This window comes from Drosophila rhopaloa, unplaced genomic scaffold, assembly GCF_018152115.1.
Source record: "Drosophila rhopaloa isolate 14029-0021.01 unplaced genomic scaffold, ASM1815211v1 contig_167, whole genome shotgun sequence".
NCBI lineage: Eukaryota > Metazoa > Arthropoda > Insecta > Diptera > Drosophilidae > Drosophila > Drosophila rhopaloa.
In genome coordinates, this window is record NW_025335047.1 from 3,899,440 (window position 1) to 3,926,092 (window position 26,653).

Consider the following 26,653-nt stretch of genomic DNA (forward strand, 5'->3'; position numbering starts at 1 on the left):
TGCTCCCCATCCCATCGAAAATCCCGGCCAGGTGTCCGAGGTCGTGGTGGAGCCATATAACGCCACGTTGTCCCTGCACCAACTCATTGTGAACACCGATTTGACATTCTGCATCGACAACGAGGCCTTGTATGACATCTGCTATCAGAGCCTGCGCCTCTGCTCGCCCACCTACGAGGATCTCAACCACCTGGTGTCCGTAAGTAGCCAAAAATGTAGGTGGAGTCCAAAATAAAGGCGACCAAGATGTACAGATGTCCAGATGTCAACACCAAAAACAATGGATCTTCAATTAACCTTTTAACTCGTTACCTACATGAACCTAATTCAACCTTTTAAATATTATGATATTATCTAGGCATCTTAAAGATTATTAAGTTAAGACTTGTTAAGATAGTTTTTTTTATAAATTAATGTAATTGTATTATTTTAAATGTTTAAAAATATTATCAGAAAATATTTTAAATTGATCAAACCCATTTTACTTTGTATATAGTTTATATATAGTTTAACTAAATAGCTTAATAACAATTTATTGAGTTTTTAAATATAAAATATTTCCCCCTCGCAACCAGGTCACAATGTCCGGAGTAACCACCTGTCTGCGTTTCCCCGGCCAGCTAAACGCCGATGTCCGCAAGCTGGCGGTGAACATGGTGCCCTTCCCGCGTCTCCACTTCTTCATGCCCGGATTCGCTCCTCTGACCGCCAAGGGATCCCAGCAATATCGCGCTCTTACGGTGGCCGAGCTGACCCAGCAGATGTTCGACGCCAAGAACATGATGACCGCCTGCGATCCCAGGCACGGTCGCTACCTCACGGTGGCCTGCATCTTCCGGGGTGAGTAAGCCCACGGGGGTGGAAAAAGAAAAATAGTTATTTAACAACAAGCCCTAAACACTTCCACGCGTAGCCAGAAAACACAGGGAATCCATTCATCTATCCGCTCATTTATTCAGGAGCCCCCGCTCAGGCTTATCCGGCCCAACTTTGTCACTTTGTCATGGGCAGCCGGTGGCGCACCTGTCCGCCGTTTTTCCGGACCCGCAGGCACGTACTCATTGCACCAGAGGCTGATCAAAAGGGGTTCTTCTTCACTTAGGACTGGTCAAAATTTAATAGGAATAGGAAAAAATGACAGAAATCCAAATAAACCAAAAGATCTTACAACTAGCCTAAAATGTTATTGAGGTTAGTCTTTTTTTTTGAAAACGACCTAGGCTTATTCATGGTCATGTTTCCAAAAATTTTACAAAACTTTTTTTTTTTTTTTATTTTGTTTTTATAAAAAAGTAGACTTACGATCTTCATTTACTGAAAAATATGAAGAGGTGTGGCCCAACTGCTATAATTATTTTAGACAACTTAATTATTGATTTTTTTTTTGTTTTAAAGCATTAGACAGTCCAAATAATGTTTATAAATCTCTGAGGAACAAAAAAAATATCCCCCCTTAAATATTTGCCCGATCCGCCCCTGGCTAACACCTTGGACTCCTGGGGCTTGGCTTTGGCGACGATTTTATTAGCCAAAGCCGAGCACTGGGCCTACTTATGGGAGCCACTAAAAATGATTAATGGCCGCTGGCTGGCGGCTAAAAAGGCTGCAATCCGTCAACGCGCACGTAGCGCAAATTTGTTAGCCCCCACGCCTCCCGAAAAAAGGTTCCTGGGCATTTTTTCGCGCTAATTTTTAAATTAATAAACTGCGATGCGGCGCCCAAATGTATGCCGCATAATATTTCATTTGCTATTCCTTGTGTGCGTCGCTTTTGCCCTTGCTTTTGACTGATGACTCGCAAAACGCGCGTAATTAGAAATTTACTTTCAAGATCCATTGGGGAATTGCGACGACCGCCGCCTGACACGGCCCCTGGCTTAACTAATCATGCCGAACGTGACTTGGGCTGCATGGTGGGTCCCCCACCCACTGGCTCCGTTTCCATCTCAGGATTCGTTTTCGTCTCCGACTGACTGCCAGAAATACTTGCAAAATAATTAATCACAAAAATGTGCGAAAAAAATGCCAGCGAGGAATTTAAACAACTTTTTTAGTTGCCTCCTGGGACTGTTTGTGTTTCTCATCCGCGGAAATCCCAGGCCAGGTGGCAAGGTGCGCCAGCCAGGACTTAGAAACCGTTTAGTATTTCATATTCAGGGATTTGGGGATTCCGCTGGCGCATCAAAGCGAACTTGGCTTTTGATGTAAATGCGCTCAAGAAGTTTCCGGCGCTCGCCCTAAGGCACTTTTTTTTAAAGGTTCGCTCAATAATTAACAGGTCCAATGTCCATGAAGGAGGTGGACACCCAGATGCTAAACGTGCAGAGCAAGAACAGCAGCTACTTCGTTGAGTGGATACCCAACAACGTTAAGGTGGCCGTCTGTGACATCCCGCCCAGAGGCCTCAAGATGTCCTCTACGTTCATCGGCAACACGACGGCCATCCAGGAGATCTTCAAGCGCATCTCCGAGCAGTTCACCGCCATGTTCCGGCGCAAGGCCTTCCTCCACTGGTACACCGGCGAGGGCATGGACGAGATGGAGTTCACCGAGGCCGAGAGCAACATGAACGATCTGATATCCGAGTACCAGCAGTATCAAGTGAGTAAAAAACTACTTCATTTTCAAAATTACAGGTTGCAGTATTAAAATTACAATTTTTGATACCTTGACAATGGTATAGATTGTTTTTTTTTTAAATAGAAGGAATGTACTGCCAAATAATTGTACACGAATTAATATAAGGAAATTACTTTCACTCATTCGATTTATCTACTTTTTAGGAGGCTACAGCCGACGACGACGTGGAGTTTGATGACGAGCATGTCGAGCAAGATGGTTACGAGTCGGAGGTTCTGCAGAACGGCAATGCCGAGTAAGAACCTAGAGACTAACACTTTGTAGCTGTTTTCTGTATACTATTTTGTAAATTATTTGGCCCTTACAGGCTTCAAATAAATAATTAGTAAATATAGTAAAAAAAAAGTCTTCCTTTAAAGTTCGAAATTTAAATCCCGAAAGTCTAAGAGTTTTATTGGTTTTATTTGCAATACGGAGCCTAAAGGGGATAATTGACCAGCACATCCTGGCGCGCCAATTCCAGCAACATGGGATCGTCGAAGAACTTGTTGATGGAAACATCCTCTGAGAGACCCTTCCTGCGGCGCGTCTTGATCATAAACTCTCGCGCCAGGTGCGACGCCTGCTGCGGCTCTAGCGGACGGATAATGATGCTCTTGTCCAGGGGATCGCCAGGCACGATTTGCCAGTGATGGAACACCGACAGACAGAAGGCCTGACCCTGAGTGTGAGTGCGCAGATCTGTCTCGAATCCAAATGAATCGATGGCGGGTATGAAGGCTTTGATCGTATAGATGGGGGACCCGGAAACGGGAGCATCTTGCGTTACATGTCCTCTGTAAAAGGGCTGATAATATAAAAACTAATCCCCAAGGAAAGCAGTTTACAAAACTCACCTGCGTCTGGCTAGGACAGTGTAAACGGCAGACACGCAATCCGCCGGCGCCTGGACCTCCACAAACAAATAAGGTTCCATAAGACGCGGCGTGGCCATCAGAAATGCAGAGTAAGCCACTCTTCGAGCTGTGGGAATAATCTGGCCGCCACCGCGATGCAACGCCTCATTGGCGATGACTCCATCGAGTATCTTAAACTTAACATTTCGGATGGGCTCTTCGCACAATGGGCCTTCCCGCGTGCCCCACTGGAAGCCCTGCACAATCGAATCCTTTACCGCTGTCAACAAGTTCTTGTCCACTTCCGAAGGCAGGGTGTCGTCCACAAGGATATTCGGGCCCGTTGAGTCGGGACCGAAGGCCCAAATGGAACGTGCCGCCAGCAAATCCCAATCATAGTTAACCTGGAAGAACTCTCCAATACGTTTCTTGTTCCAGTTTATGCAAACAGTTCCGTTTTCAATGTCCTCGGCTAATCCCTTTTCTAGTGGCTCCGATATCATGGTTATTTTGTTCTTTTTGTTCGGGGTTTCGGCAAAACATTTTAGCGAACTAGTTTCCACAACTGTTTCGCAGAAGGCCACCACAGGATCCGCCACTTTTATGTCAATCTCCGAGTACATCTTACGCAGGTCGTGCATCACACAGTCCAAGTACAGCTCGCCAGTGCCTAAGATAACATGCTCACCCGATTCTTCGACTCGCGTTGAGAGAAGTGGATACGATTTGTTGACCTTGCGCAGACCGTCCAACATCTTGGGCAGCTCGGAAGGATTCACAGGCTCTACAGCAATCTTAATAATGCTCTGGGTGTTAAATTTGAGTGGCCTGAATATGTAAAGGTCCTCCGGAACATTAATATCCACAATGCTGGAGGTCTTGACGATGCACTGATCGATGCCTTCAATAAGAACCCAATTTCCGGCAGGAACTCGATTAAGCTCTACTTTATAGCGAGATTCGAAAACCCAGAGCCGACCCACTTGCAGTATGCGAGAATCCTCCTCGTCCTGCAGAGTGTAGTTTTCTCCAAGGACACGCACCTCCTGACCAGCATGCAGGGTACCCGATACGATCCTCGCCAGCACTTGGAAGAAGGTACAGTCATCGTTGGGATACATCTTGGAGCTGTGCACCATCAAAGTGCCGTACTGATTGCACGATATCATATCCCGATAGATGTCACCCTCTTTTGGTCCAGTGTAAATATGATCCACCTTTCGCTTGGCGTTTTCCAAAGGAGATTTAATGTGCTCCACGCACATGTCCACAAATCCGCTGCAATCGCCCATGAAACGGTTGCACACGAGTCGCAGCAGAGGTCGTATATTGGACTTCATCTCCTCCTTGGAAACCCGCACATTCAGCTCGGCTAGGGTATCCGATAAAGTGGTGTCCACATCGCCCACCACCTGGGCGATAAGTTTATACATGGGCTCCAGGATGAATTCCACAAAGCTGCGCTGTGCCGAATTATGCGGCTGCTTCTTCGAGAATTTACGCCTTTTTATAAATGGGTTAATATTAAGAGACAATTATGAAATTTTGTAGATGCACTTACGTTTTGCTATTAAAGTACATGTCGCCCCAGAGGCGCTTGGCAAAGTCAAGGTAGGCCACTCCTTCATATGTGTCTGCATAGAGCTTGGCAAAGGATTTCAGGGTAAAACAAAAGCCGTACAACGAACTGGCAAAGCATACGTTGCCCAGTATGGGCGACACTAGCAAATTATCATCTGCAGCTCCGTAGGTGCTGAAGTTAAAGCATAAATTAGTAAGGTACACTTACAAACCAAATCAAAAATAAATTTTCTTTAAGCGAAATATTTGCTCACCTCAGCAGTCCATTGACCTCCTCCACAATGTGTTTGAGCTTGAAGTAGGCATCCTGGGGCGGCAGTTTCAGCTCCAGGATAAGCCGATCAATCTACGTATTCAAGAGAAACATTAGTAATTGTAAAGCAGTCACTTAAACCATAAGCCACCTTGTTGATGCACACGGTGATGGCCTGGCGCTCCTGCACCGCGTGTTTAAGCAGTCGCTCCGTGTTCAGCATGACGCCTTCGGCAGCATCGATGAACAGAACCACTCCGTCGCACATTCGCATTGCAGCGGTGGCCTCGTCCGAAAAGTTCACATGCCCCGGGGTGTCGAAGATGTTAAGTAGATAGCTCTTCTGCTTGACATCTTGCAGGACCAAAGTCACTGGCGTGGCCTTGATGCTGCAGCCGCGCTCCTGCTCCGTGAATAGAGTATCCGTGTAGCGCAACTGGCGCTCCTCCATGTTCTCGAACTGCGGATGAGTCTGCCGGATAAGGCAGTCGACGAAGGTGGTCTTGCCGTGATGCAGGTGGCCAACTAAAGCCACGTTGCGAATCAACGGCGGTGTGTCCATTAGATCAGCCATGAACTCCATGTCGTAGGTGGTCTCCTGCATGTCCTGTTCCTTGATCTGGAACTTGAGTTTCTTTACCGGCTCGATGAGCGGCTTGTCCAGCGGCTGGGCGTCCTCCTCCTGCACAATGGTTTCCACATCCGGCCCGTAAACCTCAACGGCTGAAGGATAATAGCGTTTATCCTCGTGCAGAACCACGGCGGTCACCTCCTTGTCTTCGTCTTCCTGCGGCTCCACTTCATCCTCGTCCATGGGATCCTTTAAATGAATGCGATTTGTTACATATGCTTTTCATTAGTTATTTTCCCTACATATACCTCGGGATCATCCTGCACATCGGGTTGGCCGTAAATACTCTGGTCATCATCTTCATCGCTGTCTAAATCGGGGCCAATATAGTTGCCAAACTCATCGTATAAATCGGAATCCATGATATTAGCTTAAATAAATACATTTTTATTTATTTCATTCAAGAAGTGCCAGCGGTGTGGTAAACTATTTATATTGCTCCAGTTAAGTACACCCTGCATATTTTTGTATATTTCCAATAACTCACCAAGGGTATGAACACCTTCTAATTACTATTTATTTATCAAAAATTGAAGAAAACACGAAAAAATTTAATTTTTACAATTTTTACACAAAAACGCGGATTGCAAACACGCTTTTCTTCTTCTTACCGCAAAAACGAAAACATCTGTTTAAATGCCGGCATTTTTTACAGCATTGCCAGCATAAAAATAAATGGCCGCTTGCAGCCCTGGCGGCAAAATTTTAAATTTCCCAAATCATTAGGCGTAATTAACCTTTTCCCAGCAGCCAGGTAGTAGCAAAGTGAATAAGTCTAGGTAGACAGCCTGGGCTTATATTGCATCGCTATTAGCGAAAGTAATTAGTAAGGAATGTCAACTCCAAGCATCAGCATCATTATGAAGAAATTGTGTTTGCTCCTTTTGATGGCCCAACTTGTGGCCTCAAGTAGAAAATTAAATGAAATTCTGGATCGTGACGAATGGATTAACATAGCCAAGGAATATATATTAAATCACAAGCCGTTAAAAGTAAAAACCTACGAACCGTACAAGCCGAGAGTTGTAAATTATACCAAACCATTTGGTGGAGATTTATGGGAGACAACCACAGCAAAAGCAATCTCCGAATCAACAGCATCACCGGATCAGACAACTTATTATTCCACTGAAGAAATATCCACCACAACCAGCACTGATTTTCTTACAGAAATCTTCACTGAGAGTACGGCGACATATGAAGTTGATTTTTCAACTACAGAATCGGTTTTAAGAAGTTCAGGGCCGCCCGAAACAAGCACAAGTTTTTTGGATTCCACTACAACATCATGGCTGGAATTCACCAGTACTGAATCTAAAACAATTTATGAAGATTCTACAACGACAACGAGGCCCGAGTTAACCAGTACCGAAATTTCAGATTTTTCTACGGTGACAAATCCAAGCAGTACTGAAATTCCGACATCGACAGCAGGTCCCGAGTTTTTCAGTACGAAATTATTAGAGTCTACTACGGAAACCGTTTCAAGTAGTACACCATTTCCAGAATCAACGACTATCATTGGAAATTTCTTTTCAACAAGCAGTCTAGTTTTGCCGGAATCAACTTCAGAGTCGTCAGATATCAGTACAGAATCTCCGGAAACCACTTCAATATATTCAGATGATCAGATTGCAACTGAATCAGTAGAAACCTCGACAGAAAATCCGGAAACCTCTACATCACTGCTCGATATAATTGCCACTACTCCGGGATTCGAAACTTCAACGTCATACCTAGATACAGCGATTGATAGTACAGAAGTGGAAACATCGACTTCTTCAACCACTTCAGGATTTTATTTAACAACAACTGAGCTAAATAAACCTCAAGAAAAAACCACAACTATAAGAAAATTAAATCTCGTAGAGGATGACGTAAGGCAAAGACCAAGAAAAATGAAGTATTCTTCAGACACAGAGCCTGAACTTTACTGGTACTAATGTTTGATAAAAATAAAGATCATTATTAAATTTAAATCAAAGCGGTCGTTTTATTTGAAGGTGGTATGACAGTATAAGTATTTTAAGTATTATTAAGGAAGACGGCATATGTATATATTAATGGTATATTTTAGAATAAGAAAGGCAGGCACACTGGCAAAAAGCAAAACACATTTTTGTTGACTATTTTCACGGAATTACATTAAATATGAGTTTGGCCAGCATAAAACAGAAAGAAGTCAAGGGCAAGAAGAAATTACTCCCCAAATTGCGAACAGTTTTAGCCAATCCATATAAACATCACAGGTATACCGACCCAATATAAATTAAAACTCAATCAACAGGTTGTAATTGTTACCTTTTAGTCCAATTTTGCCAGATGTAGATGTAATGCAGCTTGGGATGATTTTTAAAAAGGCTATGGAAAGCAGCGAGACAGGAATCAAATCCTTTGCCACTCGATTTGGAATACATCTTGGTCTGGAAAGTTCCCTGCGAGCCATTAATTCCCAGCGTTTCTCGTGTTTGCTGGTTTCTTTGAGCCTGCGACCAGCTCATCTCATCCGTTTGATAGCCACCAGTGCATCCGTCAAGGTGCCCACTGCACCCATTTATGCACAGCCTAAACTGGAGGAGTTTACTATGGAAATCTTTGGAGTACGAGCACTTTCCTTGGCTTTACCTTTGGATTTAAGACCTATAAGTGTTGAGTTGGAACAGTGGGTTATTGCCAGAAAAAGGACTCCCCCGCCTGCCAAAAACATAGTCGCTAAAATCCACAAGAAGCCCAAGAAAAAACTTGTAGTAATCAACCCAATTGAAGAGGAAAAGAAGCTGCCGCTTCCCGCTGCTGAAAAAAAAGATTGGGACTATGATTTTATATCCTTTTCCTCATATACACCCTCTGTAAAGCTAGACCGCGTAGATGTCCTGGTGGAGTCGGAAAAACTAGACAATGCTCTTAAAAAATTGGCCATGAAAGGGAAGAGCAAGGAGGAGAAAGAAGAAATCAATCAAAAACCAGTAGAAAAGGAGAAATCCCCCAGCTTAGATCCTATGGAAGTGGAGCCAGTTGAGGACGACTTTTTGGACAGGGATCTGCAAATCTATCGACCCCTTACTGTGCACCAAATACGTCCCAATCCAGACAAGAAACCCAAAAAGAAGCGAAATAAGAAGGCAACTAGCAAATCCTAAAGTTAGTTGGCAACGCGGCCGCATCAGCTGTAGTTTTAAGGTTATGTTACTCAGTTTGTTATCGTAATTTTTAAGGCGCCCGCACACAAAATGCTCCGCAGTTTTCGTCAAATAACTAGGATAGGAAGAAGACTCACGTCTTCAATTCCTACCAGCAGTCTGCTTAAATTACCAGCGAAACCAGGTCTTCAGGCTTCTTTGCACACAAGCAGCACTGCATGGAAATACGACAAGAAATCCTCGCGAGCGTCTGATGATTTGGACAGCGACGATGATGATGATGAGGATTTCAAGGACGAAAGGGACTCCAAGGTGGTCAAGACGAAGGTGAACTCGCTACGTGCGGATCTCCTGCTGAAAGCTGGCCTGGGCATGGCGAGAAAGTAAGGATTCTCCCCAAAAAACCTTTAAGTCCTCCTAACAACCACGATGAATCTCCTTCCCTAGCAAAGTTGAACTCAATTTCTATGAGAGCAAAATTCGAGTCAATGGAAAAAAACTGCCCAAGAAGAGTGCACAGGTGAGGAATGCATACTTGTGTACATGGATAGAAACCCCATTAAAAAGATTTCAATTCAAGCTCGAAATCGGCGATGACATCGATGTGATCAGGGGCTTCAGCCAGACGAATCCCTCCCACCTGGTCGTGGCTCGCGTCTCAATCCTCTCAGCCAATGAACGTGAGGAAGGACTCAGCGTCCACCTGCGGCGATATAAATCACTGCTGGTCGAGAATTACCTGGGACCAAACGCCTTTAAATCCTCAGAACACGTTGCTCACTAACCCAAGTCAGTAATAAATATATGATGCTGCTAAGACCGTTTTTCTAGAATATTTTGTGGCTTCAATGCTATTCTAATGGTTAACTAATAAGATTAAGTAGAGTAAGTAAGTTTAAAGAAAACGTGAATATACATGAAGTGGTTTTTGGGCATACCATTTTTAATATGTATTCACAGTTCAAAAAACATTGGTATCTTTATTTATGGGAATTTATCTCATTTAAAAAAGGTTTAATCTTTAATCTTTTAAGCGTTAGTTAACAACCTTTAAAAATAAAATACTTTAAAATATTCGAAACATTTAAAAATAGCCAACATTTATATATCTTCTTTTTTATTAAATTTTTTGAAGTAGACTTCACATTACCACAAGCGACATGTTTCAGCCTTTGGATGCATGGCACTTCCCAGAGGGCAGTTGTAGACCTCGGCGAAGTCCTCATTATTGGAAACGGCCCCCAGGACCCGATACTTGTCGCTGGTGTGCTCATTCTTCAACTCCTCCCAGTAATCCTCCTGCTCGTAGTTGGCGCACCAAAGCTGTGCAAATCCGAGGAAGAAAAGTTGTTCTGGCGAGAGGTCGAGCCCGGGCATCTGCTCGTTTTGGGGTGTCAAAGTCTCGTTATTCTCGCCCTTCTTTTGGAGCTGCTTCATGTGGCTCCTGTAGGCGGCGAGGGCCTCCCTCAATCCACCGGCATCTGCAATATTTTCATCCTTGGTCTCGTTGCCTTTGATCTTATGATTGATCTCCGGTATCAAATAGTTGCTGAAGTGATCCACATAGCACTGCGCGCGTTCTTGGAACACAGCCTCAGATTTCTTTGACCACCAATTGCGCCTTTCCCCAGTGCCGTCATAGGTGGAGCCCACCGTATCAAAACCGTGGGTCAACTCGTGACCTACCAGGTAGCCCAGTACGCCAAACTTTAGGGAATCAGGCCAGGAGTGGTGAAACGCGGGCGGTTGCAGGATACCAGCCATAACGTAGATCGAGTTATCTAGGATGTAGTAGAAGGCATTCACCTGCATCCCCACGAACAACTCCAGTGGCTTCGAGTCCGAGGGTATTTCTTCGTAATGCAGGCCATTGTACCGTCGCTGACTGACTCCAAATTTACGCAGATTGATCATGGTCTGGGCAAAGCTGTCCTCGACCACGGAGAGATTCCCAATCTGGCGAATCAGTGTGTCGGTAAGCTGCTCGTCCTTATAGCTACCAATCTGTGTCGTGATTCTGGCCTCCTTGAGCAGCGCCTCTTGCCGCGTCTCCGTATCCAGCCACTCGGCATTCTCCAGCTCTTGACGCAGGGTTTTGCGCAACTCCTTCACCATGCCGTAGATCTCGGAATGCGTTTCCTCGCTGAAGTGCTCCTGCAAACAAATGTAAGTGGATTAGGTAATTAGATCGTTCTTAACATATTCGATTGAATTCTAAATATAAGACCCATTATATATAATATATTGACATTGTTAAACTGAAACAATTCTTCGATTTTTAAAATTTTGTGTGTTAAGAGTAGGCGGGCCAACTTTTGAAATAAGTTTACACTACGTACATATGCATCTAAAGAATCTGCATGCTTAATTCCCAGCTCGTTTAGATCCCGAGATTTCGACGTTATGTGGACAGACGGACGGAGTTAGCTGGAGTTAATGCATATGAATTGTATAATATAATAAAATATTTAGAAATTTTAGTAAACTATATATACATAAAAACAAGAAAGGAGCCGAAGTTGATATACCCTTGCAGAATACTCTGTAAATTATATTCTCCAAAATTATTAATATGAGGCATTCTTAATACTCATAAAAAATCCCAACTTCCTAACTTTAAAAACACCAAAGTAATGGCATTTCCAATCGTTCAGTTATATGGCAGCTATAGGATATAGTCGGCCGATCCTTATGAAATTTGATAGGTCGGATTGATTGGCTAAATATAAAATCCATAGAAAATCCCAACTTTCTAACTTTACAAACACCAAAGTTATGGCATTTCAGATCAATCAGTTATATGGCAGCTATAGGATATAGTCGGCCGATCCCGGCCGTTCCGACATATATACTGCGTGCAAAGGAAAGAAGGGTGTGTGCAAAGTTTCAATTTGATATCTTTAAAACTGAGAGACTAGTTTGCGTAGAAGCAGACAGACGGACAGACGGACATGGCTATATCAACTCAGGAGGTGATCCTGATCAAGAATATATATACTTTATAGGGTCGGAGATGTCTCCTTCACTGCGTTGCACACTTTTGACCAAAATTATAAAACCCTCTGCAAGGGTATAATAATAATGTGGAAAATGTTATCAATTGTTAATGGCCAGGAGACCTTATTAATGATATAACTATTTTGTTTTCAACTCACCGCCATGTAAAGTTTGTTAATGAGATGAGCCATTGTGGACTGGACCTGCATCAGGCAATGCTCCTTATGGTACTTTTCGTCCTTCAGAGAACTGTCCATGCGGTACAGGAGCAGCATAGCCAGATAGTTGGCCACCGCCTCCTGATGTTTGGCACACACCTTGTCTAGCTCGTCGTAGTAATAGTCGCAGTAATAAGATTCTTCCTCATTGAAGTGTAGGCCATTCCAGGCGATTTCGAAATAGCTCCTCCATTGACTAAATTGTGGCACCTCGTGCATCTCGGTAATTTTTTTACACATATCGTCATTACCCTCAAACTTATCTTCAATAGAGAGTGCCTCGCGCCAAAAGTCAAAGACGCCGGCGACCACGGCGGAGATTTTTTCCTCCGTGAGATTGAAGGCCTGCAGGTAGCCGCGCATGCGGTCCTCGTTCAATTTGTAGGCCCGCGAACTGGAATTGGCGATGTTGTCCGTATGGACGGGATGGTCGTAGCCCAAATCCGGCCCTTTAAAGTACGGATCGAAGGGGTACATAGGCAGGATGTTGTCGTTTATTAGCCCTTTGACACCGTAGTTGGTGAGATGGGCGCTCATGTTGAACCAGCTGAATTTGGAGGCGTTCCAGGCAGCTCCGTCGACGGCGGGGAAACCACCCACTGACCTGATAAGCGATAGATAAGCGGGATCAGCGGCCGGCAGCGGAAAGATCAAGGCTGTGAGGCATGCGTTATAGAAGCGTTGTGTAACCAGCAATTCGGAGGACACGTTAAGCGCCTCCGCCAATTGAGTCCTGGTTATCAGCTGCTCTGTCACAGCCGCCAGAGAATAGACGATGCTCAGCAGATTACTCTCCTTGTGGTTGCTTCTCCGCGGCTGCTTCCAGTTTCCGCAGGCGTACTCATAGAAATCATCGCAGGGTTCGACACTAAAGTTCATATAGGACTTCATCTTCGCGCCATAGGATCTGAGATACTCCTCCGTGTCATCGGTGATCTTGTTTTCACGATCCGACTGATCCTGGGACTCATTTGAAACACTTCTGGCTTCACTCACCGACAAAAATAGACTAATTAGGATGCACAAGGATAATTGAAATCGCGTCGAGATTAAAAACATGATGCCCTATTCTTAGGGCGTGCACAGAGTTTTTTAAATAATATATATTATCATTAAATGACCCAGATTATTTGAAATTCAAGCAACTAGCTTGACTGTTTTATTCAGAGCACGATTGAGAACTGAACAACTGCCGAATCAGAGTCTCTCCGAACCGGACATAATGAGCTTTATTCGCAACCATATCGGCGAACAACACTGGTCAACATGACATGTTATAATGATTATCATTAAAGTGATGTTTAAAGTGCAGTTGGAAAACTTGTAAAATCACTTTTCCAAAGTTTTTTATTTGAAAAAAATTTAAACAGTTCACATGGCATATAACCTAAAGGGTTTCTAAAAAGAAATTGAGCCATATTTAACGAGAAAGAAAATATTTTAGAAATATAATAAAATATGTACCTACATATAATATAATATTAATTTTTGAGCGAGGGCAGCCTTAAAAAAGCGTATAATTTTAAATACATGACATTGTATATACCAGTTGTAAATTCATATTATTAAAATTAATCTTTTTGTTGTATTGTGTAATCGATTGCACTGCCAAGACTTGACCTAAGCCACACGCTGATGAGATAAGGATTTGTAAGTTCTTTAAGATTGATTCATTAGGGCGTCATTCATTCAGATTAAAAGCAACAGAGTCCGTTTATTTTTGAATTGTTATTCGAAAGCGTCAATATTTATTTGTTAGTAGGTTATCACTCAATTTCTAAAATGACTGAAGGTAAATAAGTAATTTAAAAAGTAAGTAAAAAGGAAACCCATTTGGGTTGGAAACCACTTTTCAAGTACGAACTTTCTAACACCCTTGAAGGCGGTATGTGATTATGTGATTAGCATTGCCATTAATAATATTTTTGAAGACTTATTTTTCTTAAGACTTTCAAAAAAAATGTATTTTAAATATGAATCAAGACGCTGCATGTTTTTAGTTTATTTTCTTTAATCGTTTTTTATTTCCATTTGTGTATTATGGCTTTGTGTAAATATCGAGCTGACTTCACATTACCACAAGCGACATTTTTCAGACTTTGGATGCATGGCACTTCCCAGAGGGCAGTTGTAGACCTCGGCGAAGTCCTCATTATTGGAAACGGCCCCCAGGACCCGATACTTGTCGCTGGTGTGCTCATTCTTCAACTCCTCCCAGTAATCCTCCTGCTCGTAGTTGGCGCACCAAAGCTGTGCAAATCCGAGGAAGAAAAGTTGTTCTGGCGAGAGGTCGAGGCCGGGCATTTGCTCGTTTTGGGGTGTCAAAGTCTCGTTATTCTCGCCGCTCTTTTGGAGCTGCTTCATGTGGCTCCTGTAGGCGGCGAGGGCCTCTCTCAATCCACCGGCATCTGCGATATTTTCATCCTTGGTCTCGTTGCCTTTGATCTTATGATTGATCTCCGGTATCAAGTAGTTGCTGAAGTGATCCACATAGCACTGTGCGCGTTCTTGGAACACAGCCTCAGATTTCTTTGACCACCAATTGCGCTCCTGGCCAGTGCCGTCAAAGGTGGAGCCCAGCGTATCAAAACCGTGGGTCAACTCGTGACCTACCAGGTAGCCCAGGGTGCCAAATTTAAGGGAGTCGGGCCAGGAACGGTGATATACGGGCGGATGCAGGAGACCTGCCATTATGTAGATCGAGTTATCCATGTTGAAGTAGAAGGCATTCGGCTGCATCCCAACGAGCAACTCCAGTGGCTTCGAATCCGCGGGTATTTCTTTATAGTGCAGGCCATTGTACCGTCGCAGACTGACTCCAAATTTACGCAGATTGGTCATGGTCTGGGCAAAGCTGTCCTCGACAACGGAGAGATTCCTGATTTGGCGGATGAGGGTGTCGGTAAGCTGCTCGTCCTTACAGCTACCAATATGCGCCGTGATATTGGCCTCCTTAAGCAACGCCTCTCGCCGCGTCTCCGTATCCAGCCACTCGGCATTCTCCAGCTCTTGACGCAGGGTTTTCCGCAACTCCTTCACCAAGCCGGAGATCTCGGAGTGTGTTTCCTCGCTGAAGTACTCCTGCGAACAAATGTAAATGGATTAGGCAAGTAGATAGTTCTGACGAAATTCGATTCAGTTCTGAATAAATAAAATGACTATCAGATACTCGTTACTCTGTTATTCAATTTTTAATTATATAAGCCCCAGCAGATGGCGCCACAAATGTGCTGACCCCGCAAATAAAACGAGGACGGAAGCTAACTTCGGCAGGCCGAAGTTTTAATACAAAGACTTTGCCGAAATTGCTAAAATTAGATTTTCATAGTTTCATGTCAATAGCTTTTATACTGCATAAACGTCATATAAAAATAGAAAAAAATGTATATTTTCACAGCTTTTACCAAGCTATAAGATATAGACGTCCGATCGGCAAGCGCTTTTACCCTGATCAAGATATGCGTAAATAAATAAGACTTGGAAAAATTGATGTCAATAGCTTACACACTGCGCAAAATATCCTAAAAAACATCAAATTTTAACCGATTTCACCCTATTGTTCCTATGGCACGCGCTTTTACCCTGATCATGATATGCCTAAAAAAATAAGATTTGGAAAGATGCATTTTAATAGTTTTTACAATAGCTTTTATCTTCATTTTTACAAGTTCATTCATTCATTTTTACAATATTTATCCGATTGTTGTGTGTTTATAAATCAAATAAATGTTTTTTCAGCTGTTGGTAGTAGCCAGGAGACGTTATCTACAAAGGAACAAATTCTGGAAACCCTTGCTCAATCTTCAAATAATTTTTAACTCACCGCCATGTAGAGTTTGCTAATGAGATGGACCATTGTGGTCTGGACCTGCATCAGGCAGTGCTCTTTATGGTATTTTTCGTCCTTCACAGAACTCTCCATGCGGTACAGGAGCAGCATAGCCAGATAGTTGGCCACCGCCTCCTGATGTTTGGCACAAACCTTGTCTAGCTCGTCGTAGTAATAGTCGCAGTAATAATATTCTTCCTCATCGAAGTGTAGGCCATTCCAGGCGATTTCGAAATAGCTCCTCCATTGACTAAATCGTGGCACCTCATGCATATCTATACACATATCCTCATTACCCTCAAACTTATCTTCAATAGAGAGTGCCTCGCGCCAAAAGTCAAAGACGCCGGCGACCACGGCGGAGATTTTTTCCTCCGTGAGATTGAAGGCCTGCAGGTAGCCGCGCATGCGGTCCTCGTTCAATTTGTAGGCCCGCGAACTGGAATTGTCGATGATGTCCTTATGGACGATATGGTCGTATCCCCAATCCGGCAATTTAAAGTACGGATCGAAGGGGTAATCATGCAGGATGTTATCGTTGATCAGCCCCTTGACACCGTAGTTGGTGAGATGAGCGCTCATGTTGAACCAGCTGAACTTGGAGGCGTTCCAGGCAGCTCCGTCGACGGCAGGGAAACATCCCCACCGACCTGATAAGCGATAGATAAGCGGGATCAGCGGCCGGAAGCGGAGAGACCACGGCTGTTAGGCAAGCGTTATAGAAGCGTTGTGTAACAAGCAGTTCGTCGGAAACGTTTAGTGCCTCTGCCAATTGAGTTCTGGTCATCAGCTGCTCTGTAATAACCGCCAGAGAATAGTCGATGCTATGCATATTGTTCTCCTTGTGATTGCTTCTCTGCGGCTGTTTCCAGTTTCCGCAGGCGTACTCGTAGAAATCATCGCAGGGTTCGACACTAAAGTTCATATAGGACTTCATCTTCGCGCCATAGGATCTGAGATACTCCGCCGTGTCATCAGTGATCTTTTTTTCGCGATCCGACTGATCCTGGTAGTCATTCGAAACACTTCTGGCCTCACTCACCGACAAAAATACACAAATAAGGAAGGACAAGGATAATTGAAAGCGCGTCGAGATTAAAAACATGATCCCCTATTCTTAGGGCGTGCACAGAGTCTTGACTGTTTTATTCGAAGCGCTCTTGAGAACTGAACAACTGCCGAATGGGAGTCTCTCCGAACCGGACATTATGAGCTTTACCACATCGGCGAACAACACTGGACAACAGAGATCTTGACATTATTACATATTTGAAGTGCCATTTAAAGACTATTGCACCTTTTTTTGTATTTACCTTGTAATTTGGATATTATTGGATAAATACTTCTATTATTTGGATAAAATTAAACAGTTCAGATGGCAAATTACTTGAGTCATATTTAACGCGAGGGAAAATATTTTAGAAATCAATTTTTGAGGGAAAGAAGAAACATATAATTTTAAATATATGAAATTTTAAATAACACCCTTATAGCGGTAAAGTTTTATTATAAAATATAATTTGTTGTATTGTGTAATCCATTGTACTGCCAAGACTTGACCTAAGCCACACGCTGCTGAGATAAGGATTTGTAAGTTCTTAAAGATTTATTCATTATGGCGTCATTCATTCAGATTAAAAGCAACAGAGTCAGTATAGTTATACCCGTTACTCGTAGAGTAAAAGGGTATATTGTATTCGTGCAAAAGTATGTAACATGTAAAAGGAAACGTTTCCGACCCTATAAAGTATATATATTCTTGTTCAGGATCACTAGCCGAGTCGAACTAGCCATGTCCGTCTGTCTGTCCGTCCGTATGAACGCTGAGATCTCGGAAACTATAAAAGCTAGAAGATTGGCATTTTGCATGTAGATTTTAGGAGTTCCTACGCAGCGCAAGTTTGTTTCAAAATGGTGCCACGCCCCCTCTGACGCCCACAAGCCACAAGCTGTGGCCACAGTTTTGATGCTATTATGAAAATTTTAATTGATATGTATTTGTTTCGTCAATACCTATCGATTGGCCTAATAAAAGTTTGCCACGCCCACTCTAACGCCCAAAAACCCATTAAACGCTTAAGCCTGGCTAGCGCCTACATTTCCGCCTTTCATGGCCCGTAGCGCCATCTAATGGATGAATTTGGAACAGCTGGCCAAGGTGCTAATTCGAGCGTCGAAAAACATACAAGAAGGCATATTTATATTAAGTTGTTTAGCTGAGTAACGGGTATCTAATAGTCGAGGCACTCGACTATAGCGTTCTCTCTTGTTCTAAATTGTTATTCGAAAGCGTTAATATTTATTTATTAGCAGGTTATTACTCAATTTTTAAAATGATTGACGCTAAATAAGTAATTTAAAAAGTAAGTAAAATGGAAACCCATTAGCATTGGGAACCACTTTTCAAGTGCGCACTTTCTAAAACCCTTGAAGGCGGTATAATAAATTCGGAACATTAAATGTGCTTAGCGAAGATTATAGCATTGCAATTTATAATATTTTTGGACAGTCTGCGATAAAATTAATCAAATTTTATGTTTCTTAAGACTTTCAAAAAAAATTTACTTCAAAATACGAATCAAGAACAGAAACTAATTTGTTCTAAGAATTAAATTTTTATTAGACTACTAGTTTTCCAATTGGCAATTTATTAATAATGATTATTTTCTGTTTTTCTAAGAAATTTGTTGTCTGCGTTTAAAAAATTGTATACATTTTCTTGTAATTTACATTTATTTTGAAATTGGTTATGTGAGTAACGGGATCTTATAATCGATAGCGACACTGCTTTTTTTAAATTTATTTTCTTTCATCGTTTTTGTATTTTCATTTGTGTATTATGGCTTTTTGTTAATATCGAGTTGAAGATGACTTCACATTACCACAAGCGACATTTTTTTGACTTTGGATGCATGGCACTTCCCAGAGGGCAGTTGTAGACCTCGGCGAAGTCCTCGTTATTGGTAACGGCCCCCAGAACACGATATTTTTCGATGATGTGGTCATTCTGCAACTCCTTCCAGTAATTATCCCGCTCGTAGTTGGCGCAATAAAGCTGTGCAAATCCGAGGAAGAAAAGTTGTTCTGGCGAGAGGTCGAGGCCGGGCATTTGCTCGTTTTGGGGTGTCAAAGTCTCGTTATTCTCGCCGTTCTTTTGGAGCTGCTTCATGTGGCTCCTGTAGGCGGCGAGGGCCTCCCTCAATCCACCGGCATCTGCAATATTTTCATCCTTGGTCACGTCGCCATTGATCTTATGATTGATCTCCGGTATTAAGTAGTTGCTGAAGTGATCCACATAGCACTGCATGCGTTCTTGGAACTCATCCTCAGATTTAAATGACCACCAACTGCGCATTTCCCCAGTGCCGTCATAGGTGGAGCCCACTGTATCAAAACCGTGGGTCAACTCGTGACCTACCAGGTAGCCTAGGGTGCCAAACTTAAGGGAGGCCGGCCAGGAGCGGTGATACGCAGGCGCTTGTAGGATACCAGCCATAACGTAGATCGAGTTATCCAGGTTGTAGTAGAAGCCATTCACCTGCATCCCCACGAGGAAATCCAGTGGCTTCGAGTCCGATGCTCTTTCTTTGTAGTGCAGGCCATTGAACCGTTGCAGACTGGTTTCCAATTCACGCAGATTGATCATGGTCTGGGCATAGCTGTCCTCGACCACGCTGAGATTCCTGATCTGGCGGATCATGGTGTCGGTAAGCTGCTCGTCCTTGTAGCTACCAATATGCGCCGTGATATTGGCCTCCTTAAGCAACGCCTCCCGCCGCGTCTCCGTATCCAGCCAATCGGCGTTCTCCAGCTCTTGACGCAGGGTTTTGCGCAACTCCTTCACCATGCCGGAGACCTCGGAATGTGTTTCCTCGCTGAAGTGCTCCTGCGAACAAATGTAAATGGATTAGGCAAGTAGATCAGATACTCGTTGCTCAGTCATTCAATTTCTAATAAAATATGCCCCAGCATATGGCGCCACTTGCAAATGTGTTGGCCCGGCAAATAAATCGAAGACGGAAGCTAAATTCGGCAAGCCGAAGTTTTAATACTCTTGCAGACTTTTCCGAAATTGCTTAAATTAGATTTGCATAGTTTCATGTCAATAGCTTTTATACTGCAACAAGAAAGGAAGCAAACTTCCCCAAGCCGAAGTTTAAATACCCTTGCAGTTATACAAATCGACCACATTTCGATTTCTATACCTATATTACAAAAAACGAGAAAGTGAGCAAACTTCGGCAAGCCGAAGTTTATATACTCTTGCAGTTATTACAAATCGACTACATTTCGATTTCTATGCCTATATTACTAAAAACAATGAAGCCATGTCATTTTGCGCTGCATTTTGCCATCGCTTCTATGGCTGCTATATGATATTGTTGTCCGATTTAAATTAAATTAAAACCGTAATTCAATAATATTTAAATATAACCAAATCCCAAAGAACAAAAAAAATAATTAAAAACAACAAAGTTATAATATTTAAAATTTTTTCCGATTGTTCCTATGGGAGCTATATGATATGAGTTGCCCGATCCGGCTCGTTATACTACCTGCAATAGAAAAACTGCAGATAGCTTTAAAACTGAGGGACTAGTTTGCGTACAAACGGACGGACGGACAGACCGACAGACGGACAAGGCTAGATCGACCCTATGGAGTCGGAAAGGTCTCCTTCACTGCGTTACAAACTTCTGACCAAAATAATAATACCCTCTGCAAGGGTATAAAAATGCACGTAAGGTATATTTATAAGCTAGCATCGACAGTGACATGTTAGTCCCAACTGTCGGCAACAATTCTTCGATTTTGTTAAAATCGTTGTGTGTTTATAAATCAAATAAATGTTTTTTCAGCTGTTGGTAGTAGCCAGGAGACGTTATTTACAAAGGAACAAATTCTGCAAACCCTTGCTCAATCTTCAAATAATTTTTAACTCACCGCCATGTAGAGTTTGCTAATGAGATGGACCATTGTGGTCTGGACCTGCATCAGGCAGTGCTCCTTATGGTATTTTTCGTCCTTCACAGAACTCTCCATGCGGTACAGGAGCAGCATAGCCAGATAGTTGGCCACCGCCTCCTGATGTTTGGCACACACCTTGTCTAGCTCGGCGTAGTAATAGGGACAGTAATAATATTTTTCCTCATCGAAGTTTTGGCCATTCCAGGCGATTTCGAAATAGCTCCTCCATTGACTAAATATTGGGACGTTGTGCATATTGGAAAGCATTATACACATTAGCTCTTCTCCCCAAAACTTATCTTCAATAGAGAGTGCCTCGCGCCAAAAGTCAAAGACGCCGGCGACCACGGCGGAGATTTTTTCCTCCGTGAGATTGAAGGCCTGCAGGTAGCCGCGCATGCGGTTCTCGTTCCGTTTGTAGGCCCGCGAACTGGAATTGGCGATGTCGACCATATTTGCCAAATAGTCGTATCCCAAATACGGCCTTTCAAAGTACGGGTCGAAGGGGTAGGTATGCCGGATGTTTTCATTGATCAACCCTTTGACACCGTAGTTGGTGAGATGGGCGCTCATGTTGAACCAGCTAAATTTGGAGGCGTTCCAGGCGGCTCCGTCGACGGCGGGGAAACCACCCACTGACCTGATAAGCGATAGATAAGCGGGATCAGCGGCCGGAAGCGGAGAGACCACGGCTGTGAGGCAAGCGTTATAGAAGCGTTGTGTAACAAGCAGTTCGGCGGAAACGTTTAGTGCCTCTGCCAGTTGAGTCCTGGTCATCAGCTGCTCTGTAATAACCGCCAGAGAATAGTCGATGCTATGCATATTGTTCTCCTTGTGATTGCTTCTCCGCGGCTTTTTCCAGTTTCCGCAGGCGTACTCGTAGAAATCATCGCAGGGTTCGACACTAAAGTTCATATAGGACTTCATCTTCGCGCCATAGGATCTAAGATACTCCGCCGTGTCATCAGTGATCCTGTTTTCTTCGTGGGAGTCATTCGAAACACTTCTGGCCTCACTCACCGACAAAAATAGGCAAATAAGGAAGGACAAGAATAATCGAGAGCGCGTCGAGATTGAAATCATGATGCCATACTCTTAGGACGTGCAAAGATTAATAAATGGCCCGAATTATTTAAAATGTAAGCAACTGGCTTGACTGTTTTATTCGAAGCGCTGATGAGAACTGAACAACTGCCGAAACAGAGTCTATGCCAACCGGACATTGTGAGCTTTACCACATCGGCGAACAACACTGGACAACAGAGATCTTGTATAACTTGTAACACTTGTAAAATCTATTTTCCAAGGTTTTTGTTTGGATAAAATTAAACAGTTCAGATGGCATATTACTTGAGTCATATTTAACGCGAGAGAAAATATTTTAGAAATTAATTTTTGAGCGAGAGAAGAACTATTTAATTTTAAATATATGATATTTTATATAACACCCTTATAGCTGGTAAATTGTTATTATAAAATATAATTTGTTGTATTGTGTAATCCATTGTACTGCCAAAACTTGACCTAAGCCACACGCTGCTGAGATAAGGATTTGTAAGTTTTAAAAGATTTACTCATTATGGCGTCATTCATTCAGATTAAAAGCAACAGAGTCAGTATATTTTTGAATTGTTAATCAAAAGCGGCAATATTTATTTATTAGTAGGTTATCACTTATTTTTTAAAAAGACTGTAGATTACATCTATCACAATTTATACAATTTATGAAAATAAATAAAAAGGAAACCCATTAACGTTGAGGACCACTTTTCAAGTACGCACTTTCTAAAACCCTTGAAGGCGGTATAATAAATTCGAAACATTAAAATATGATTAGCAAAGATTTTAGCATTGCAACTTATAATATTTTTGGACGGTTTGCGATAAAATAAATCAAATTTCATGTTTCCTAAAACTTTCAAAAAGAATTTATTTTAAAATACGAGTCAAGAACAGAAACTAATTTTATCTAAGACTTGGATAAAAGACTTTTACTTTGAAAAGACTACTTTTTCCAATTGGCAAAAACAATTTATTAATAATGATTATTTTCTGAGGAATTTATTGCCTTTAAAAAATTGTATACATTTTCTTGAAATTTACATTTATTTTAAAATAATAGCGACATTGCTTTTTTTATTTATTTAATCGTTTTTATATTTTTTTGAATCGTTTTGTATTTCTGTTTTTCTGAGGAATTTATTGCCTTTGAAAACTGTATACATTTCCTTGAAATTTACAATTATTTTAAAATTTGTTATGTGAGTAACGGGATATATAGCCACGCTCCTTGTCTTTATTTTCTTTACTCGTTTTTTATTTGTATGTGTTTATTATGGCTATGTGTTAATATCGAGTTAAAGTTGTCTTCACATTACCACAAGCGACATTTTTCAAACTTTGGATGCATGGCACTTCCCAGAGGGCAGTTGTAGGCCTCGGCGAAGACCTCATTATTGGAAACGGCCCCCAGAACGCGATACTTTTCGATGGTGTGCTCATTCTTCAACTCCTCCCAGTAATCCTCCTGCTCGTAGTTGGCGCACCAAAGCTGTGCAAATCCGAGGAAGAAAAGTTGTTCTGGCGAGAGGTCGAGCCCGGGCATCTGCTCGTTTTGGGGTGTCAAAGTCTCGTTATTCTCGCCCTTCTTTTGGAGCTGCTTCATGTGGCTCCTGTAGGCGGCGAGGGCCTCCCTCAATCCACCGGCATCTGCAATATTTTCATCCTTGGTCTCGTTGCCTTTGATCTTATGATTGATCTCCGGTATTAAGTAGTTGCTGAAGTGATCCACATAGCACTGCGCGCGTTCTTGGAACACAGCATCAGATTTCTTTGACCACCAATTGCGCTCCTCCCCAGCGCCGTCATAGGTGGAGCCCACCGTATCAAAACCGTGGGTCAACTCGTGACCTACCAGGTAGCCCAGGGTGCCAAACTTAAGGGAGTCGGGCCAGGAGCGGTGATACGCGGGCGGATGCAGGAGACCTGCCATTATGTAGATCGAGTTATCCATGTTGAAGTAGAAGGCATTCGGCTGCATCCCAACGAGCAACTCCAGTGGCTTCGAGTCCGCGGGTATTTCTTTATAGTGCAGGCCATTGTACCGTCCAAGACTGACTCCAAATTTACGCAGATTAATCATGGTCTGAGCAAAGCTGTCCTTGACCACGGAGAGATTCCTGATCTGGCGGATGAGGGTGTCGGTAAGCTGCTCGTCCTTGTAGCTACCAATCTGCGCCGTGATATTGGCCTCCTTAAGCAACGCCTCTCGCCGCGTCTCCGTATCCAGCCACTCGGCATTCTCCAGCTCTTGACGCAGGGTTTTCCGCAACTCCTTCACCAAGCCGGAGATCTCGGAGTGTGTTTCCTCGCTGAAGTACTCCTGCGAACAAATGTAAATGGATTAGGCAAGTAGATAGTTCTGACGAAATTCGATTCAGTTCTGAATAAATAAAATGACTATCAGATACTCGTACACTGTTATTCAATTTTTAATTATATAAGCCCCAGCAGATGGCGCCACTTACAAATGTGTTGACCCAAATAAAAAAATGCAGGTAAGGTATATTTATATGCTAGCACCGACAGTGACTTTGTTCCCGATTTCTTAATACTGTCGGCAAAAATTCTTTGATTTTGTAAAATTTGTTGTGTTTTAATATAAATCAAATACATTTTTTTCAACTGTTGGTAGTAGCCGGAGACGTTATTTACAAAAGAACCAATTCTGGAAACCCTTGCTCAATCTTCAAATAATTTTTAACTCACCGCCATGTAGAGTTTGTTAATAAGATGGTCCATTGTGGACTGGACCAGCATCAGGCAGTGCTCCTTATGGTACTTTTCGTCCTTCAGAGAACTGTCCATGCGGTACAGGAGCAGCATAGCCAGATAGTTGGCCACCGCCTCCTGATGTTTGGCACACACCTTGTCTAGCTCGGCGTAGTAATAGGGGCAGTAATAATATTCTTCCTCATTGAAGTGTAGGCCATTCCAGGCGATTTCGAAATAGCTCCTCCATTGACTAAATACTGGCACCTCGTGCATATCGGTAAGCATTATACACATATCCTCATTACCCTCAAACTTATCTTCAATAGAGAGTGCCTCGCGCCAAAAGTCAAAGACGCCGGCGACCACGGCGGAGATTTTTTCCTCCGTGAGATTGAAGGCCTGCAGGTAGCCGCGCATGCGGTCCTCGTTCAATTTGTAGGCTCGCGAACTGGAATTGGCGATGTTGTCCGTATGGACGGGATGGTCGTAGCCCAAATCCGGCATTTTAAAGTTCGGATCGAAGGGGTACTTAGCCAGGATGTCGTCGTTGATCAGCCCCTTGACACCGTAGTTGGTGAGATGGGCGCTCATGTTGAACCAGCTAAATTTGGAGGCGTTCCAGGCAGCTCCGTCGACGGCGGGGAAACCACCCACTGACCTGATAAGCGATAGATAAGCGGGATCAGCGGCCGGAAGCGGAGAGACCACGGCTGTTAGGCAAGCGTTATAGAAGCGTTGTGTAACAAGCAGTTCGTCGGAAACGTTTAGTGCCTCTGCCAATTGAGTTCTGGTCATCAGCTGCTCTGTAATAACCGCCAGAGAATAGTCGATGCTCAGCAGATTGCTCTCCTTTTGTTTGCTTTTCCGCGGCTGTTTCCAGTTTCCGCAGGCGTACTCGTAGAAATCATCGCAGGGTTCGACACTAAAGTTCATATAGGACTTCATCTTCGCGCCATAGGATCTGAGATACTCCGCCGTGTCATCAGTGATCTTTTTTTCGCGATCCGACTGATCCTGGGAGTCATTCGAAACACTTCTGGCCTCACTCACCGACAAAAATACACAAATAAGGAAGGACAAGGATAATCGAGAGCGCGTTGAGATTGAAAACATGATGCCCTATTCTTAGGGCGTGCACAGAGTCTTGACTGTTTTATTCCAAGCGCTATTGAGAACTGAACAACTGCCGAATAAGAGACTATGCAAACCGGACATTATGAGCTTTACCACATCGGTATAATTTGTTGTATTGTGTAATCCATTGTACTGCCAAGACTTGACCTAAGCTACACGCTGGTGAGATAAGGATTTGTAAGTTTTAAATGATTTACTCATTATGGCGTCATTCATTCAGATTAAAAGCAACAGAGTCAGTATATTTTGAAACTGTTATTCGAAAGCACTAATATTTATTTATTAGTAGGTTATCACTCAATTTCTACAATTCCTGAAAGTAAGTAAAAAGGAAACCCGTTAGCGTTGAGAACCCCTCTTTAAGTACGCACTTTCCAAAACCCTTGAAGGCTTTATAAAAAATTCTTAACATTAAAATATAATCAGCAGAGACTTTAGCATTGCAATTTATAATATTTTTAAGACGCTCTGCGAAAAAATAAATAAAATTGTATGTTTCCTAAGACTTTCCAAGCTAAAACTAAAACTACTTCTTTGCCAATTTGCAAACACCAGTTTTAAATAATGTATATTAAAAATATTAAAGTGTAATATTTTTTTTTATATTTTTAACACAAGTTTCAAATAATGATGGCTGCCTTTAAAAATTGTA

At 42.7% G+C, this 26,653-nt stretch overlaps 9 protein-coding genes across 11 annotated transcripts in view; 4 read left to right on the top strand and 5 right to left on the bottom strand.

Annotated features, from left to right (window-relative positions):
- LOC108047427 (tubulin beta chain) overlaps window positions 1-3,020 on the top strand; it is a 25,166-nt gene extending 22,146 nt beyond the window's left edge. Inside the window, exons 4-7 of one of the 2 annotated variants that reach the window (XM_017127600.1) lie at window positions 32-199; window positions 576-840; window positions 2,279-2,601; window positions 2,784-3,020. In XM_017127600.1, coding sequence (XP_016983089.1) covers window positions 32-199; window positions 576-840; window positions 2,279-2,601; window positions 2,784-2,879 — 852 coding nt within the window. In that variant the 3' untranslated portion in view covers window positions 2,880-3,020. The remainder of the gene's footprint in view (window positions 1-31; window positions 200-575; window positions 841-2,278; window positions 2,602-2,783) is intronic. The other variant, XM_017127599.1, reaches the window with a different exon arrangement.
- Window positions 2,993-6,554, bottom strand: LOC108047426 (116 kDa U5 small nuclear ribonucleoprotein component). The gene is made up of 7 exons (XM_017127598.1): window positions 6,429-6,554; window positions 6,190-6,311; window positions 5,462-6,130; window positions 5,312-5,403; window positions 5,038-5,229; window positions 3,477-4,979; window positions 2,993-3,416 (listed from the first exon to the last, which is right to left on the bottom strand). The coding sequence occupies exons 2-7, from the start codon at window positions 6,301-6,303 to the stop codon at window positions 3,059-3,061; spliced, it is 2,928 nt and encodes a 975-aa protein (XP_016983087.1). The 5' UTR covers window positions 6,304-6,311; window positions 6,429-6,554; the 3' UTR covers window positions 2,993-3,058.
- A 135-nt stretch (window positions 6,555-6,689) lies between these two features.
- On the top strand, window positions 6,690-7,886 carry LOC108047402 (cell wall protein DAN4). The gene has a single exon (XM_017127556.1). The coding sequence runs from the start codon at window positions 6,775-6,777 to the stop codon at window positions 7,882-7,884; it is 1,110 nt and encodes a 369-aa protein (XP_016983045.1). The 5' UTR covers window positions 6,690-6,774; the 3' UTR covers window positions 7,885-7,886.
- A 152-nt stretch (window positions 7,887-8,038) lies between these two features.
- LOC108047433 lies at window positions 8,039-9,081 on the top strand. The gene is made up of 2 exons (XM_017127607.2): window positions 8,039-8,190; window positions 8,250-9,081. Exons 1-2 carry the CDS (start codon window positions 8,093-8,095, stop codon window positions 9,079-9,081), a joined length of 930 nt encoding a protein of 309 aa, XP_016983096.1. The 5' UTR covers window positions 8,039-8,092.
- A 90-nt stretch (window positions 9,082-9,171) lies between these two features.
- On the top strand, window positions 9,172-9,905 carry LOC108047434 (mitochondrial transcription rescue factor 1). 2 transcript variants are annotated; one of them, XM_017127608.2, is made up of 3 exons: window positions 9,172-9,464; window positions 9,529-9,601; window positions 9,662-9,905. In XM_017127608.2, the coding sequence occupies exons 1-3, from the start codon at window positions 9,172-9,174 to the stop codon at window positions 9,863-9,865; spliced, it is 570 nt and encodes a 189-aa protein (XP_016983097.1). In that variant the 3' UTR covers window positions 9,866-9,905. The 2 variants fall into 2 exon arrangements, with proteins under 2 accessions (XP_016983097.1, XP_016983098.1); XM_017127609.2 differs by lacking the exon at window positions 9,662-9,905 and having other exon boundaries at window positions 9,534-9,592.
- A 66-nt stretch (window positions 9,906-9,971) lies between these two features.
- Window positions 9,972-13,458, bottom strand: LOC108047431 (neprilysin-1-like). Its single transcript, XM_017127604.2, has 2 exons — window positions 12,237-13,458; window positions 9,972-11,235 (listed from the first exon to the last, which is right to left on the bottom strand). The coding sequence occupies exons 1-2, from the start codon at window positions 13,353-13,355 to the stop codon at window positions 10,228-10,230; spliced, it is 2,127 nt and encodes a 708-aa protein (XP_016983093.1). The 5' UTR covers window positions 13,356-13,458; the 3' UTR covers window positions 9,972-10,227.
- Window positions 13,459-14,298: 840 nt separating this feature from the next.
- LOC108047432 (neprilysin-1-like) lies at window positions 14,299-17,277 on the bottom strand. Its single transcript, XM_017127606.2, is given in 3 exon segments — window positions 14,299-15,377; window positions 16,120-16,767; window positions 16,769-17,277. Coding segments are annotated over 3 exon segments (2,118 nt in total). The 5' UTR covers window positions 17,231-17,277; the 3' UTR covers window positions 14,299-14,369.
- Window positions 17,278-18,824: 1,547 nt separating this feature from the next.
- On the bottom strand, window positions 18,825-22,258 carry LOC108047394 (neprilysin-1-like). The gene is made up of 2 exons (XM_044458439.1): window positions 21,070-22,258; window positions 18,825-20,011 (listed from the first exon to the last, which is right to left on the bottom strand). Exons 1-2 carry the CDS (start codon window positions 22,174-22,176, stop codon window positions 19,004-19,006), a joined length of 2,115 nt encoding a protein of 704 aa, XP_044314374.1. The 5' UTR covers window positions 22,177-22,258; the 3' UTR covers window positions 18,825-19,003.
- A 991-nt stretch (window positions 22,259-23,249) lies between these two features.
- Window positions 23,250-26,056, bottom strand: LOC108047397 (neprilysin-1-like). The gene is made up of 2 exons (XM_017127552.2): window positions 24,862-26,056; window positions 23,250-24,475 (listed from the first exon to the last, which is right to left on the bottom strand). The coding sequence occupies exons 1-2, from the start codon at window positions 25,978-25,980 to the stop codon at window positions 23,468-23,470; spliced, it is 2,127 nt and encodes a 708-aa protein (XP_016983041.2). The 5' UTR covers window positions 25,981-26,056; the 3' UTR covers window positions 23,250-23,467.
- Between the last annotated feature and the right edge of the window lie 597 nt (window positions 26,057-26,653).